At 47.9% G+C, this 13590-nt stretch overlaps 5 protein-coding genes across 5 annotated transcripts; 3 read left to right on the top strand and 2 right to left on the bottom strand.

Moving 5' to 3' along the window:
• Window positions 1-160: 160 nt before the first annotated feature.
• Window positions 161-2435, bottom strand: PG985_014938 (uncharacterized protein; the record flags this gene model as incomplete). Its single annotated transcript, XM_066834704.1, has 5 exons — window positions 161-460; window positions 520-605; window positions 1533-1765; window positions 1856-2028; window positions 2103-2435. The coding sequence occupies 5 exons, from the start codon at window positions 2433-2435 to the stop codon at window positions 161-163; spliced, it is 1125 nt and encodes a 374-aa protein (XP_066677314.1).
• A 612-nt stretch (window positions 2436-3047) lies between these two features.
• On the top strand, window positions 3048-3328 carry PG985_014937 (uncharacterized protein; the record flags this gene model as incomplete). The annotated part of the gene is made up of 2 exons (XM_066834703.1): window positions 3048-3238; window positions 3295-3328. The coding sequence occupies 2 exons, from the start codon at window positions 3048-3050 to the stop codon at window positions 3326-3328; spliced, it is 225 nt and encodes a 74-aa protein (XP_066677313.1).
• Window positions 3329-4398: 1070 nt separating this feature from the next.
• PG985_014936 (uncharacterized protein) lies at window positions 4399-6275 on the top strand (the record flags this gene model as incomplete). Its single annotated transcript, XM_066834702.1, has 5 exons — window positions 4399-4584; window positions 4630-4674; window positions 4737-5539; window positions 5616-6191; window positions 6242-6275. The coding sequence occupies 5 exons, from the start codon at window positions 4399-4401 to the stop codon at window positions 6273-6275; spliced, it is 1644 nt and encodes a 547-aa protein (XP_066677312.1).
• A 143-nt stretch (window positions 6276-6418) lies between these two features.
• Window positions 6419-8801, bottom strand: PG985_014935 (uncharacterized protein; the record flags this gene model as incomplete). The annotated part of the gene is made up of 5 exons (XM_066834701.1): window positions 6419-6808; window positions 6861-7463; window positions 7527-7576; window positions 7626-8418; window positions 8475-8801. 5 exons carry the CDS (start codon window positions 8799-8801, stop codon window positions 6419-6421), a joined length of 2163 nt encoding a protein of 720 aa, XP_066677311.1.
• Window positions 8802-10129: 1328 nt separating this feature from the next.
• On the top strand, window positions 10130-13486 carry PG985_014934 (Tetratricopeptide-like helical; the record flags this gene model as incomplete). Its single annotated transcript, XM_066834700.1, has 10 exons — window positions 10130-10146; window positions 10208-10469; window positions 10527-10740; window positions 10945-11350; window positions 11435-11941; window positions 11999-12343; window positions 12413-12500; window positions 12546-12913; window positions 12969-13157; window positions 13285-13486. The coding sequence occupies 10 exons, from the start codon at window positions 10130-10132 to the stop codon at window positions 13484-13486; spliced, it is 2598 nt and encodes an 865-aa protein (XP_066677310.1).
• Between the last annotated feature and the right edge of the window lie 104 nt (window positions 13487-13590).

The raw sequence follows: 13590 nt of genomic DNA, 5'->3' as shown, positions 1-13590 counted from the left end.
ATGCAACATGGTTATGGACCAGGCCTTGAAAGAACATGATCTGCGGTTCGCAGCAGATCGAAGCTCAATTTATACGATACTTCGGGATAACATCGCATTCTTGAGGAGAGAGGAACGGACGGTGTAACGATAGACACATGAGAGGCGTTGCGAGAGATGCCTAATTACCAGGTACGTTAGGCTTGGATAAAAATAAACCCATAGCTTTGCCCAGTCCTAGCATTTTGACCAGCTCGGTGAGATCCATAATGCATTTCTTGAAATGTTGCTGGTCGTCTCCAGGCGCAACGTCCTGGTTCCTAAGGTCTACCTCTTCAATTGGACCGTTAGGTTTCTTCTGAATTGTGGCATGTAGTCGATATCTCGGTTGCGGCCCAAAGTCCAAGCAATGCTGTAGATGGAATCGAAGAGGCTCGTTATCTGGTGTGAGAACTTTTCCTTCAGCACCGAATACCGCAACCTAAGATCTCGAACATTAGATAATAATACGACGTTCAGCTCAGAGAGAATAACACTCACCTCGTCATCGGATGCTGGATCACCGGATGCAGGATCATCGACAAGGCAACGAGAGTCCCAAATAAATCGACACTCATCCCATAACACTTTGTTCAGTGTTCCTTGCAGTATGAAAGATAATGCGGATTCTTTGGCATTGGGAGATGGGATGACGCGGGGAGAGCCATGAGAATGGATTGAACAGGACAATCTTGAAAGAGAGAGAAGGTGGGCCAAAATGGAAAAGGTGGGATGTTGGGGGGGGGGAAGCTTTCCTACCCCTTGCGACCATTGCCGCAAATTCGGCACCTGGCGCCACTAGCTCAGCACATCCCAGTCCTTTTGGAAATAATTAGCAAGCATGCGGCCAAGCACGTTACGTGGTATCAAACACATGGTGGCGTGCCAGTGCAGCACCCAGTCTACTGCCCAGTCTGACAGTGCAGAAAACCTGAAACCACTTCTCTGACGGTGGAGGGCATCTTGAACACCAATATCACTCAGCTCATCAGATAACTCAATGTACCCCGGGCGTCGAAGAAATATCAACTTTCCAAGCGCAAAAGATGTTGGTAAAGAGACTTGATAATTTTGATGGTATGTGTTGACGCCGCTGCAACGTGGCTTGGAAGGGGCAACAGCTACGCCAGCACTAGGGTGTCTACTATGCAGGGATCAAAGTATTCATAATGCCTAATACATTGCATAACATATGCATAATTACCCGGGTGAGGCAAAGGGTACCCAACCAAGTGAATGGATTGAAATGGATCCTGTAAACACAGAGTAGCTGGCATACATTACAGCCTAATTGCCTCCTCATGCAACAGAACATGAGTACTCCATCAATAGATAGCGACTGCCCTAACTTCTACACTCTCCCTAGGTGGTCCAGTAGAATTTGCATTCTGCACACCACAATGGAAAGCGCCTATCAAGTAATCAGTATTAACAAAAAGTAATAACAGTAATAATAAGAAAACAAGAACGAGAAAAGAAGTGAGGCATGTTAAAGGGGTTCAGGTAGTACGCACGTGCTCGTTTTCCCTGTGCATCAGTATTCCTGAATATAATGAGATCATCGACATCTTGGTCCTTGAGATGATACCACTTGTGCTCCTTGGAATAGTGAAGTAAACAGTCTTCGCCCACCACCTCGCGGCGTATGGTATCATTAATAACGATATCAACGTCGGGGTTAATGGTACGGTAGTCGACCAATGCAAATGGCCAGTCATCCGTTGGACCTACAAGTGGTCGCCAAACGCTATTATCCAACGTGAATCAAGTTGTTAGCCTGAGTTGAAGTTGCTGTCGTACTGCCCCTAATAAGCGCACAGAACAGTCAAATACTTACTTCAGCAAGTCAAAATCTTTGTCCTTCCAGTAATCTTCCTGCCCAGGGAAAGAATACCCCAGTGCCATCAAACCTCCATGCCGTGAATAATCACAGTGGGGCACTGCTGAGGGCTGTTCGTACTTCTGATAGTTCCTCACCACTCGAGGGAAATCTGAGTCTCGCTTCCTAACCTGCAAAGAAATTAACATATTGCGTGGGATATGAACGGAAAATAGAGGTCGCCAAATAAACTCGTTGAAGTTACCGTAAGGTCAAAGCACTCAATTCTTGAGTACTGTGGAAACGCCTCGTGCAAGATGGCTTCGATCTGGTACCAATAGTCATCCTGGGTCTCTTCTTTGTTGCTGTAAACTCGTTCTATATCGAGTTGAGTCTTGGCATTGAGAAAACAAAAGCCATGCTTGTCAAGCTCAAAGCCAGTTGGGTCTTCAGCTGGGATGACCTCCACATTTTGCCAGTCTGGCTCATGATTAGAGGATCGTGCACCTTGGATATGATCGACGGGAAAGTCAACGAAGAAAGATTTTTCTTTCTCCAGAAGCGGACTTCGAGCCACGTACTTCACGCGTGCTTCCATGTCGTCCAAGATGCGTTGGATGCAATTGTGAATTTCCAACTTTCTAAGGATGCGCTGTATGTATACTAGTTTGTTCACAGGCTGTGTACCTGGTAAAACACATGATACTTGTAGTCACAGCACTCAGGCTGCGGTGACTGCCGCCTGAGTACAGTCTATCTGGCCTAACTTGATGAGCCCTGTCATGTTCGTGGATGATTAGCCATCATATGATGGTATTCATGCATGCATGGAATGACATCCTCACAACAGATTGATCCATTCCAGTGATGTATGTTCCGACGCCACTACACCATCATATGATGAGCAGACGCATCACGAGGAAAGATCAGGGTCGTGTCAATATTTCATTGGGCTGGTAGAGAGTCGGCAGTTGGAGAGGCTTCAGTCAAGTGAGGCGAAATGCAGGATTGGTACTGCTGATAACGTTGATACCGTACCAGCAGAACGGTCTGCTCATATGTCGGAGTGAATGGACAGATAAATAGAGTACTGATTCATCGTAGTAGGCCTCTGAACTTTGTCAAACAAAGATCACTGTGTTTTGAAGACGCAACATCCTTTCCCAAGACCTCGATACTATCACAAAAACTGCCACACAAGACTCCCAGTATGCCTACTGAAGCCGAACAACGAGATCTGCCTCAGCCATGGAAGGCTTGGCATGCCTCCTTGGATCCAATGAGCCGTCAAGACATCCGAGACGGCAGCTACATTCTGACCAATGCTGATGGTGGCCATGGTACTGTGGCAAATGAGCCCAGACAAGTGGACCTGAACGCTCAGAAAGAAAAGCCAAGCAAGTACGTGAATTCGAAGCCCATTACTTATTTCATCTCAAGTTAACCTTCTTTTACAGTGAGGCGCACTTGGTTCGTGCGAAATTGGAGTGAATAAGGAAGGGTTCGAGGAAGCTTGGATGGCTGAACAGCCATCCATCAGTCATTGATCCATCAGGACTGGGATGGACGGAGGACTTAGGTTTCTGATCATGATTTACAACGTCTAGTCTCCCCGATATCGGGCTGATTTTTGTGAAATCATCCAAGGATGATGCCGATTGTTCGCTTCCCATGATGGGGGTGAATCTATGCATGCACACAGCCTTATCACTCAATACTTTAGCCGCTTGGTAGTGGCGTCAATACATGACTGCTGTGTAACCACACCGTTTTTCTCTTCCAATTGTTTTCAAGAGCCTTATCGATGATCACGTATGTTTTCATGTAAGCATATCCAGCAACCAATTGCTGTAGTATTATATTTCTTGGCTTACTGCACACCTGCTCGTGTTGATCAGCGTGCATGGACGGCTTGAAAGCGAACGGAACGTATGATCAACATGCCGCCTAAAATGTGATGAAATGTGCTGATCATGCAATGAGCTTGTAGAGACAAGCCGCCCACGACGCCCGTGTCATGCCACACACCTCAGACATGTGCAGACAGATACGTGTCTTGTTGATATTGAGCCCGCAGCTCCAGTGGTTGGTATCATTTCCATCAAGGCTGGAATCCATCAGCATAAGCAGGCTTTATTGATACGACCTACAGAGATTAAGGAGGCTTAGCGCGGCGCCAAAGGCGCTGTACCTTTCAGCATAATGCTTATGTGCCGAAGCTTGCTAGGGTATGACGCGCCACAGTACGCGGCCCCGACTGACATGGTTAGACCGGTGGTACATTCACCGTCATTTATGGCAGAGAAGTACATATTTGTTATTGCTGCTTTGGCGCGACGCCATTACTAGTGAGCCTGGGGTGTTGTATTTCATTTCCCCAGCCTCGTCACAGACTTTGAATGTGGATGAGGTTGCCTATTCCGCCAGCCGGGGGGAGGGAGGATGTTATCTGGGCTGACTGGTGAACCACTTGAGCCAGCTTGAAATTTAGACAGAGCATGAAACCTATCCAGGTAGTTCCGTAATTACTGACTTTAGAACTTCTTCCAGTTGGTTAAGCAATGGACATCAATAATTCATCCATTATCCCCTCGCAAAATATTGATACTGATGCCAGTGTCGATATTGAGCAACAAGCAGGAAATGCTTTCGATGCTACAAATACTGGCGTGAACGACCATCTCATTCGTCGACTTTTTCGCAGGGTCACCAGTATCAGGAATGTTTGTGAGCCTTTAGGCATGTACGTGAGTGTGGTAGGACTGCCTATGCTGATATATATGTAACCTTAGACCCGTACTACACTCCAGACTGTGCCGCTACAGACTATCGCTCTGGTATTTTCCCAATGAGCCTATAAAAGTGCGATCACATGTTCAGATATTGACAAATGACACAGGATACGAGAGACATACATGCCGAAGCAATACAAAAGTTGTTTGGACTTTCTGACGTCGACATTGCAAGATGGCCAGGCCTTCTGACGTTTTGTCGTAACCTCGAGAGAAACTTTCAACAACTTCTCCATCCGGATTTCGATGTAATCTGGACTATCATCAATCGCAACCATGAAAGTTCGCGTCGAGCATCCGATTGCTGGGATTGGTGCTTCGCCGTCGTCGAAGTGTTCCGGAAAGAACCCAATGGTGATCCTAGCCTTCAACGGGCCTATGAGACGCTTATTATGGAAGCACAGATGGAAACCCACGGTATCAGCAGAAAAGATAAAAAACATGTTCTCAAAGCCATGTTTGCTGTGCTGTGCTGGGTCACAGGATGTCTCACGCCTATCATCAACGACGAGATGACGCCTGCAACTGACGGGGAGGCGCTAATTCCGCAAGAACCAATCCTTGAAGCAGAGAATTCATTTCGCAAGCTTACTGTTAAGAATATCAATCGACCGATTAGCAAGCTCTTCTATTCATTCCGTAATCAGACCGAAACCAGAACGGATCACAACGATGGCGAAATAACCGAAAGCTCTCTAGCTGTGGATATTATGCAAGAAGACGTGCTGTACAACTCGGCGTTGAACTTTTCTTCTCTGTCCACCGTGGGCCGGGTGCGTCTGACATGGGTTGACACCATAACCTCACACCTCCATTTCAACCCCGTCACGCGTACTCTATCCATCTTCCGCTTTCCATCATTCTGCGTAGCAAACATTCTAAGAGCTAATCGCATGAAAACCTTCGAAAGGTAAGAAGTCGAAGCCCGCAGCCCCGGATATATGTTAGCCTTGGGACGTTGTGCCACCAATACTAACTTCCTATAGTATCACTACGAAGCTCCTTTCCGTGACGATTCCTGGCGACCACACACGCGAGGCCGACGCCGTGCATCGCGAGATCTTGCTCTCCTACCGGGTCTTATTCGGGCAGTCTGCACAATCCCGAAAACTCGTTGCGCGACATCTTTTGCAGCTACCGACACCGGTTAGTCCGCCACAACATGCATCGGCCTCGTCAACTCACTCGACTGCACATCCGGGAGGAGCTTCTTTGTCTCCATCCTCTAACCCGTCATCTAACGATATCGACCCCTTTCTAAGGGCAATTTGCACGGCGCCCCTTTATCCGCGCCGTGGGATACGAGACTTCTTCCTCTCCGTTAGAAGATCAGGCGAGCAACTAGCCGTTCCAGATGCGATATTTCCGCCTTCGAATCTGGATGCGACCGGATCTCAGTTACAGGAGTCCAACACCTACTCAGCCCTGGATGACTTCCCGATTTACGGGCGGCGACTCTTGTCCCTTCAACGCTACAATCATCGTCAGCAGCCCAATAAAGTTAGGGAGATCTGGCGTGATCGGCGTAATCCACTGCAGTGGTACACATTCTGGGCTGTATTGTGGGTCGGTGGCGCGTCTATCATACTGGCAGTACTTCAACTATTAATAGGAGCGGCGCAACTGTACTATGCCATACATCCTAGTGGATGATGACAGGAACAGAGGAGAACCACGCACAAGCATCATTGAATTGTCATGTACCATCAGATTGGGATAAATTGCAGTAGGAAAGTGGGCTCAGCTATTTTGTTCTTGTATGTGTATCCATCTTGAATCTGATGCTATTTCAGACTTCTCTGTCAGCAAATGACTGAATGATTCCTTCGTTTGATGCCTCGTAGATCTTGAACCCGACCTCTCCGTTCTCCCCTAAAATCGTGTTTCCCTGCACAAACTTCCACATTGGTTCCGGGTTGGCCACGACAATTTTCCGCCACTCCTCATACTGTCCCTCCACGCCACTAAGGAGCTCGTAGTACTCTTTACAGCTGTCGAAATCGGCTGTGCACCTGTATATGTGAAGATGCAGTAACATGCGACCAAGTGAAGGCTTTCCGTCTTGTAGGATCCTGTTGCGATCAATGCGTACATGAAGAGTCTCCGCCTCTGGGTCATGGTCGATTGTCATGAAACCATTTGCATCTGTTAGCAGATGCCGGAGGATAGTGTAGTTTGCCTATGATGAAGATCAGCGTAACTTCATGCAAAATCTAGTCGAGATCACCAACCCATGCATGAGGGGTACTCCAAGCCTTGTCATCGGCATTGTATGCCGAGAGAGCGAGGATGCCTTCGACACCAACATGGAGGTAGGTGTAGTAGACAACTGGAAAAGTTAGCTCCGCAAACAGAAATAATATGCGGTCGTATGTATTTGGGCGGCGAGGCTCACGCTCATCTGCTGACAAGGCAGTTTTATCATCATAACCAAAAATGGAGAGAATTTCCTTGTTTTCTGCAAGATAGTAGGAAACCAGCATCGCCCGGCATTCATCCAAGGTGGCGGCCAGTTCACCGAAGACGCTTGTCCACGTTTGCCCGGGCATGTACCAGCTTTTGATCGATTGTCCGGTTAGTGGGCTGATAGGTGGGTTCTCCTTGTCGAAGTTGTATTCCCCAGGAGAAGTTTCCGCTAAGAGCTTCCCAGTGCCGTGACCCAAGAGCTCGTGTAGAGATGTCACGAGGAATCGTACAACATGGTTGCAGCCCCTGTAGGACTTGAACTCAGATGGATGGACGTAAGGACAAGGCCGATGAGGGTTCTCATTGGCATTCATTCGACTTGCCCAGACTGTGTTCTTCGATCCCTCATTTTGGCGAATATCGTTGTACTATGACAGTCTCAGTAAACTTCAACATGGAAAAGATAGATCTTTATAAGGGGAGACACGAACGTTTGGCAGGTTCTGTGCTTCAAAAATAGTGCTGGCCACGTAGGCAACCGCTACCGCTTATGTTAGTCGCCGCTTGTATTGACGGTATGAAGCACCTACAATGAACAATGGCGAAATCAGGATCTTGAAAACGACTCGCCTCGAATGGGCCTTTGCCGTGGTTCTCGCCCTCCTTGGCCCATGGGCATGTGCGTATGAACTTGTCCGCGTTGGCAACCAAGTCTTTCAACTTGGAAGATTCCGCTGGATCGGCGATACTTACTACACCTTGCCACTCTCCTCTCAACCCGGCAGGGTCTCTGTAAGGCTCTATGAAGCCAAAGCTGATCTCGACCGGTGGTGACATGTCAGTGACCCACACCTTCTGAGACTCACGATAAGCTGCCAGGCTCCCTGTATGAAAGCTCTCAAGGTAGTGGCCCAAGATTGTGCTTTGCTTCTCGTTAGTCACGTATTTGGCAGCTTCTTCAAGTTCGACGCAGATCTTTGCTAGTTCTGCAGCATGATCGCCACGGTCTAGATAGACAGAGGAACCCGAATTGCGATCGTCAAGCTGGATGGGGGCCTCGGAGGTATCGGCAGATCCTTGTAGCACATGGAAGCAGGGATTCTCAGACCCACGAATAGTCTTTCGAACCCGTGTGTTCTCAGGTTCAAGGGAATGCTGTTTCATGATCTCGGACACCCATGCAACTTCCTCCTTAGTGATTCGAGTCTCTCCGGGGTAGTAGTTTGATGCATGTTTCTCATCAGGGAAGCCAAGACTGCACGGAGGGACAGAAATCATGGGCTCAAGGACCTGAATCAAGGCTTCTCTGGCCTTTGGGGAGATATCAGCTAGCTTGTGAAGTCCTTCGATGGATATTGGCGGCGCAACCTTTCGGTCTTGTTTCTGTACTTAGTTAATATGATATGATTAGACATGTCCCCAAGATTGCTTGTACTCACATAGTAATTCCCGAGACTGGAGAGGAACTGCCCAGCGAACTCTAGAAACGCGTCCAATTCATCACGGTCAGCTCTGCCTTGTTCAATGAAGCTTCCCCAGTCTCCTTGACAAGACTTATGGAGTTCCATGATAAGGTTGTAGATGCCAGGGCCTTCTTCGGAGATCTGACGTAATGAGATTCGGGCTCCATGCCATGCTGCTTTTGCTAGATGATGTGCATATAGCTTCTGCCTCTCTGGCAACTCATCGAAGAGTTTCTTATTGGCAAGCTGCACTGTCGCAACAGACTGCCAATGCTTGTTCTTGGGATGCCTGGATGCATCCATGATGCCTCTGGGAATGTGCACACGTACACGCCCAAGACGTAGAGGATGATGTCGTGCTGTTGGTGAGCCTCTCAATCTGAACTCTATCGGGAGGAATGGCCGAAAAGAGAAAATTGTAGTTGAAAACAGGGGCAGTGATCTGAAGTGTGAAGGATGGTTGCACATTTCTCTGATTGCAGAATGGGAGATTCAAATAATTCCACAGTGTGACCTGGGAGAAGCACATGTCCCACGCCACATAAAATTTCACCATCCCATCATAACTGGCTCTGATTGATTTGAAGGCGGTTCCACATTAACAATCAAGGGGTAAATCAAGTCTCTCTTGTGTATCTAGACTCACCCCAGATATCTGCTCCCACTCCCTTCTAAGTTGGTCCTTATCTCTTACCCCGCACGAGTTCTCACTAAGGCCGGGCGAAATGGTAACGCAAGCCATGGGCTCATGCAGTAGCGCAATGCACTAAAGTTCCAACTTGGCCATGCGTACTACTATGTATCACACGGTGTTGCGTTGATCAAGACAGGGGCAAAGTTTTGCCATATTCTTCTACCATTCGCGGGTTCTTGCCGAAGCCGGGCGGTGGAGGAAGGAAGACCAATGGTTCTTGCAGTAGTGCAAAGCGCTCATGGTGCCTGCTAATATATTTCATTGGCGGTAGGATGTGTTTGGGCGTTTTCCACATGTCTCGCTATTTGATGTACTCCCTACAAATGCTCCCTGGACAGCCTGTTTTTCGCGGCATCCCTTTCTTTCCAGACATTACAAGGCCATATTTGGTCCAAAGTGTCTGTCTCGAAATCCATCACACCCGGTACATTTGTGAGTGAAGTACTGTATTGCGTATTTGAGCCGATCTAGTACCCCGCCTACCCCTACCACACATACGTCATCTCACACCCTTGGTAAGTGGTATCCCCAGGCAGTCAATTTGCTAGCACTGTCGTATTCGGAACATATGCAAATACAAACACACTTCGCTATTAGGTTCATTACTCAACGGCACAAGATTACATTTATGTGCCTCTCATACAACTCGAGATTGCACAGTAGTGACTGTCGCGCTTTCAAAGCAGGGGCGCGCCGTCAAAATTTTCATTCCTATCTCTTGAGTGGCCCGGCAACAGATACGATCTACATGGCTTGAGAAAATCGATGAAAAGAGGTACACGAAGGGCAAAGTATTACTTTGCATGAGTTCAATACGCTGGAATTATACACTGATCGTAGATTTCTATCACAGATAACTCTTGATTGCGCACTCGTACCGATCAGGACCTCATATCTCACTAGTCAGCGTCAGTGATAAAGCTTGAGTAGAGAGACGATGGAGACCTCCGCTCTGTAAGTCACTCAACATCCCTATCCCGAGTTGCTCATTCCTGATTGAATAATGTGAAACCAGAGAGGTTTTCTTCTCGACTGAGTGGAAGAAGACGGTGGATAAGCTAAGGAACCAACTTGACCCCGACGATAGGAGCATTGTCGACCAGTATAGATCCTGGAATACCGTGCAGGAATACGTTCTTCACGATGAGTCACCGGCCATCACACTCATTCGTCCAGCCCTGGGACATCTTAACAACTTTACAGAGTTCTTCCACAGCAAGCTTGGCCCAACCCTTGATGTGGCATTTCTCTGGGGCAGCCTCACTTGCCTTTTGAAGGTCAGTCTTTACACCATTCGCTTCGATCTATTGACTTGACATAATGTCATCTATCAGGTTATCGCTGAAGATCCTGCCATATTTGGTAACATACCGCGGATGATCAAATCATTCGCCCATCGAGCAGAGGCTTTCAATAGTCACACCAGTGACTCCCATGTCGTAGGGAATCTTGTCAAGGAAAGTTGCTTTGATATACAAGTGCTTTTCGTAGATTTCTTCGTTGCTGCGGTCATCTATGTTCATGGAGCAGACGAGCACCAACAATTTTGTGAGTCCATGTCGGGGGTCCAATGAGATTCTTACTATCAATATGGCTTGCATGACGTATAGCACAGCTAACAGGGAGTTAAAGTTGGAACTTCTACATCCCACCAAACGACTGGGAGTCCATCTCAACGCATTGAGCGCCACTACATATCGACCGATAAAGAATTGGAGCAGGCATTGAGACGGGTGGAAAAATTGATCCAAGTCAATCTTCCAATGCGGATCGAGTCTATGCCGAAAGGCCCTCGGGTCCGATACCTGATGCTCCCGCACTCGAAGACTACACGCTTCTTCAATCGCGTTGACGTGTTCCTCCAGCTCGATGAATGCCTGGCTTATTCAAACAGCAACCTATCTTTCCATTCAGTAGCTTTGCACGGACTAGGTGGCGTCGGCAAAAGCACCATTGCTTCTAGCTACCTACAACGGAAATATGAAGAGAACGAATACGATGTCTGCCTTTGGGTAAGGGCCGAGGGGATGATGTCGCTGAGACAGAGCTTCACGGACATCGCTTTTAGACTGAAGCTTCCTGGTGCTCAGCATCAGTCAGATGACGAGAATCTGATTCTTGTCAAAGATTGGCTACATACTACAGGTTGGTTTGCATTGTAAGTTGGTCGTGTAAGTGTTTGACTGACATTTGTATACGAAGACTCGAGTTGGTTGATCGTGTATGACAATGCGGAGTCTAGTGATCTTCTAGCACCGTATTGGCCTAGATCAGGCCATGGAAGGGCCATCATCACCACCAGAGATCGCTCGTTGGCTTTTGAGCCTGCTTCCTTCGGTCTGGAAGTAAGCTCCTGGGACGGCCAGAAAGGATCGGAGTTTCTCATCTTCCTCCTCAAAAGGAGTATTGGGCGTGATACGGAAGCCGAAGAAAACTCTGCTCTGGTCCTTTCACAGAGACTCAGTGGACACGCTCTTGCAATACAACATATGGCAGCCCTCATTCACGATGGAGAGTTTTCGATCCAAGAGTTCATGAATATGTACCTGAAGGATCCACGACGCGCACATGCTTCTAATGAGCTGACTGCTCTCTGGGACTTCTCATTCCAGGCGTTGGACAAAGAGAGTTTTGCACTTCTTGGCGTTATTGCCATCTTGATGCCGGATGGCATTCCGCAACAGTTGTTTGAGCACCAGAACGGCCGTAGGCTTCCGGAAGGGCTCGAGTTCTGTGCTGATGAATTTAGGTATTTGATGTTCCCTTCCTAAACAAGATGAGATTATCATTGATTGACGAAAAACAGCTTGTCTGCAGCGCTGCGAAAGCTGATCACTTTGGCATTGATTAAGAGAGACAGAGACACGAGGATCTTGTCCATACACCGGGTTGTACAGGCCCAGTTCAAACACTTTCTGAAGTCTGATCAGCAGCAAGAAAACTTCAACCGAGCTGTCACCCTGCTTCGAGATGTCTATCCGGGAGAGGATAGCTCATGGGGCCAGCTATATCATGCATGGGATCTGTGCAACACATACACACCGCACGTCATACACCTGAAAGGATGTTACATGGAAGAACTTAAGAAGCAGAAGTCTCCAGATTTACATGCAACAACAGAATTCAGTGGTCTTCTTGGAGACTGCCAACGGTATGTAAAACTCCAAGCCTTTCTAGTAAATTAAGACATCCTATCTGACATAGTTCGGATGCAAAAAAGATACCTCTACGAAACGAATGCACTTGCGGAAGGAGAAAACATGTGCGAGGCTAATCTGGCTGCTATCAACACAATGAAGCATGAACCAGTGAGTCAAGACTTGAAGGCGAGTACTCTCTCACACCTTAGCCAGATACTCGAAAGCTTGGGGAAAGCAGAGCGAGCACTCGAAGTGAGCAAGGAAGGCTATGAGATTCGGGTGAACGAGAACCCCCAGAAGCTTTGGCTCCTTTGCCTCACGGCGCAGAACATTGGTTTCATGTCCAACACTGCTAACCGTCATGGCGAGGCCTTGACGTGGTTTGACAAGAGCCATGCGTGGTGGGAGAAGTTGCGGGATAGTCAGTCAGACGGGCCTTCAGACGTTCCCGCGTTGTTACAAAGTGGCCATGCACGGGCAAAAGTATACGTCGGGGACTATGATGGGGCCACCGAACTGATGAATGCTGCATACCCAAAAATCATGGCCGGTGAGCCTGTGAACTGGGCAATGCTGGGGTAGTGAGTTGTTCCCGATGACCTCTATTTACATGCATCCTGGGCTGACTAAATGAAGCATGCAATTTGTGCAAGGTGTCATGACATGGCAACAGAATGACTTCGCAGCCGCTGAAGAGTTGTTCATCAAAACACAGAATACATGGCTGAAGGCTGGAGAAAAAGGCCGACTGCATCCTTTCAACGGGGGCTGCATGTATCGTATTGGGATGTGCTGTCTCAAACAAGGCAAGATTCAAGCTGCCAGGTAAGTTTAAAAACCCGGCTATCTGTTGAAACCAAGTGTCTCGATGCGTCACTGAGTCCGTGCTGATTCTGACCGGTAACCTCAGAAAACACCTTCTCGACTCAATGGAAGTGACCAAATTCCACAGTCGGATGATGCCGCTTGAGCATGCACGAAATCTATTTGCTCTATCTCTTGTGATGTCACAAGATACATCCGAGCGCAGCGTGGCAGACGCTGAAAGTCTTCGCGAGCAAGCCAAGGTCTTTATCCAAAGACACGAATCGTGTGGTTCTGCGCTGGACGAAGAAGACACATACAGCAAGTCTGTTCCAATTTTCTGGAGGTAGACAAGAGGTAAACAACATCCGACGATATCACGAATGTCATTCCCTTATGACCGGGCCCAACTGCACCTTGGACTCATAGACCGCGATGAATATGATTAGAATGA

This window comes from Apiospora marii, assembly GCF_038362585.1.
Source record: "Apiospora marii strain CBS 49790 chromosome Unknown utg000012l_segment0_segment0, whole genome shotgun sequence".
In the NCBI taxonomy this organism is placed as follows: Eukaryota; Fungi; Ascomycota; class Sordariomycetes; order Amphisphaeriales; family Apiosporaceae; genus Apiospora; species Apiospora marii.
Note: the sequence above shows the minus strand (reverse complement) of the source record. Positions and strands in the feature narration are given on the sequence as shown.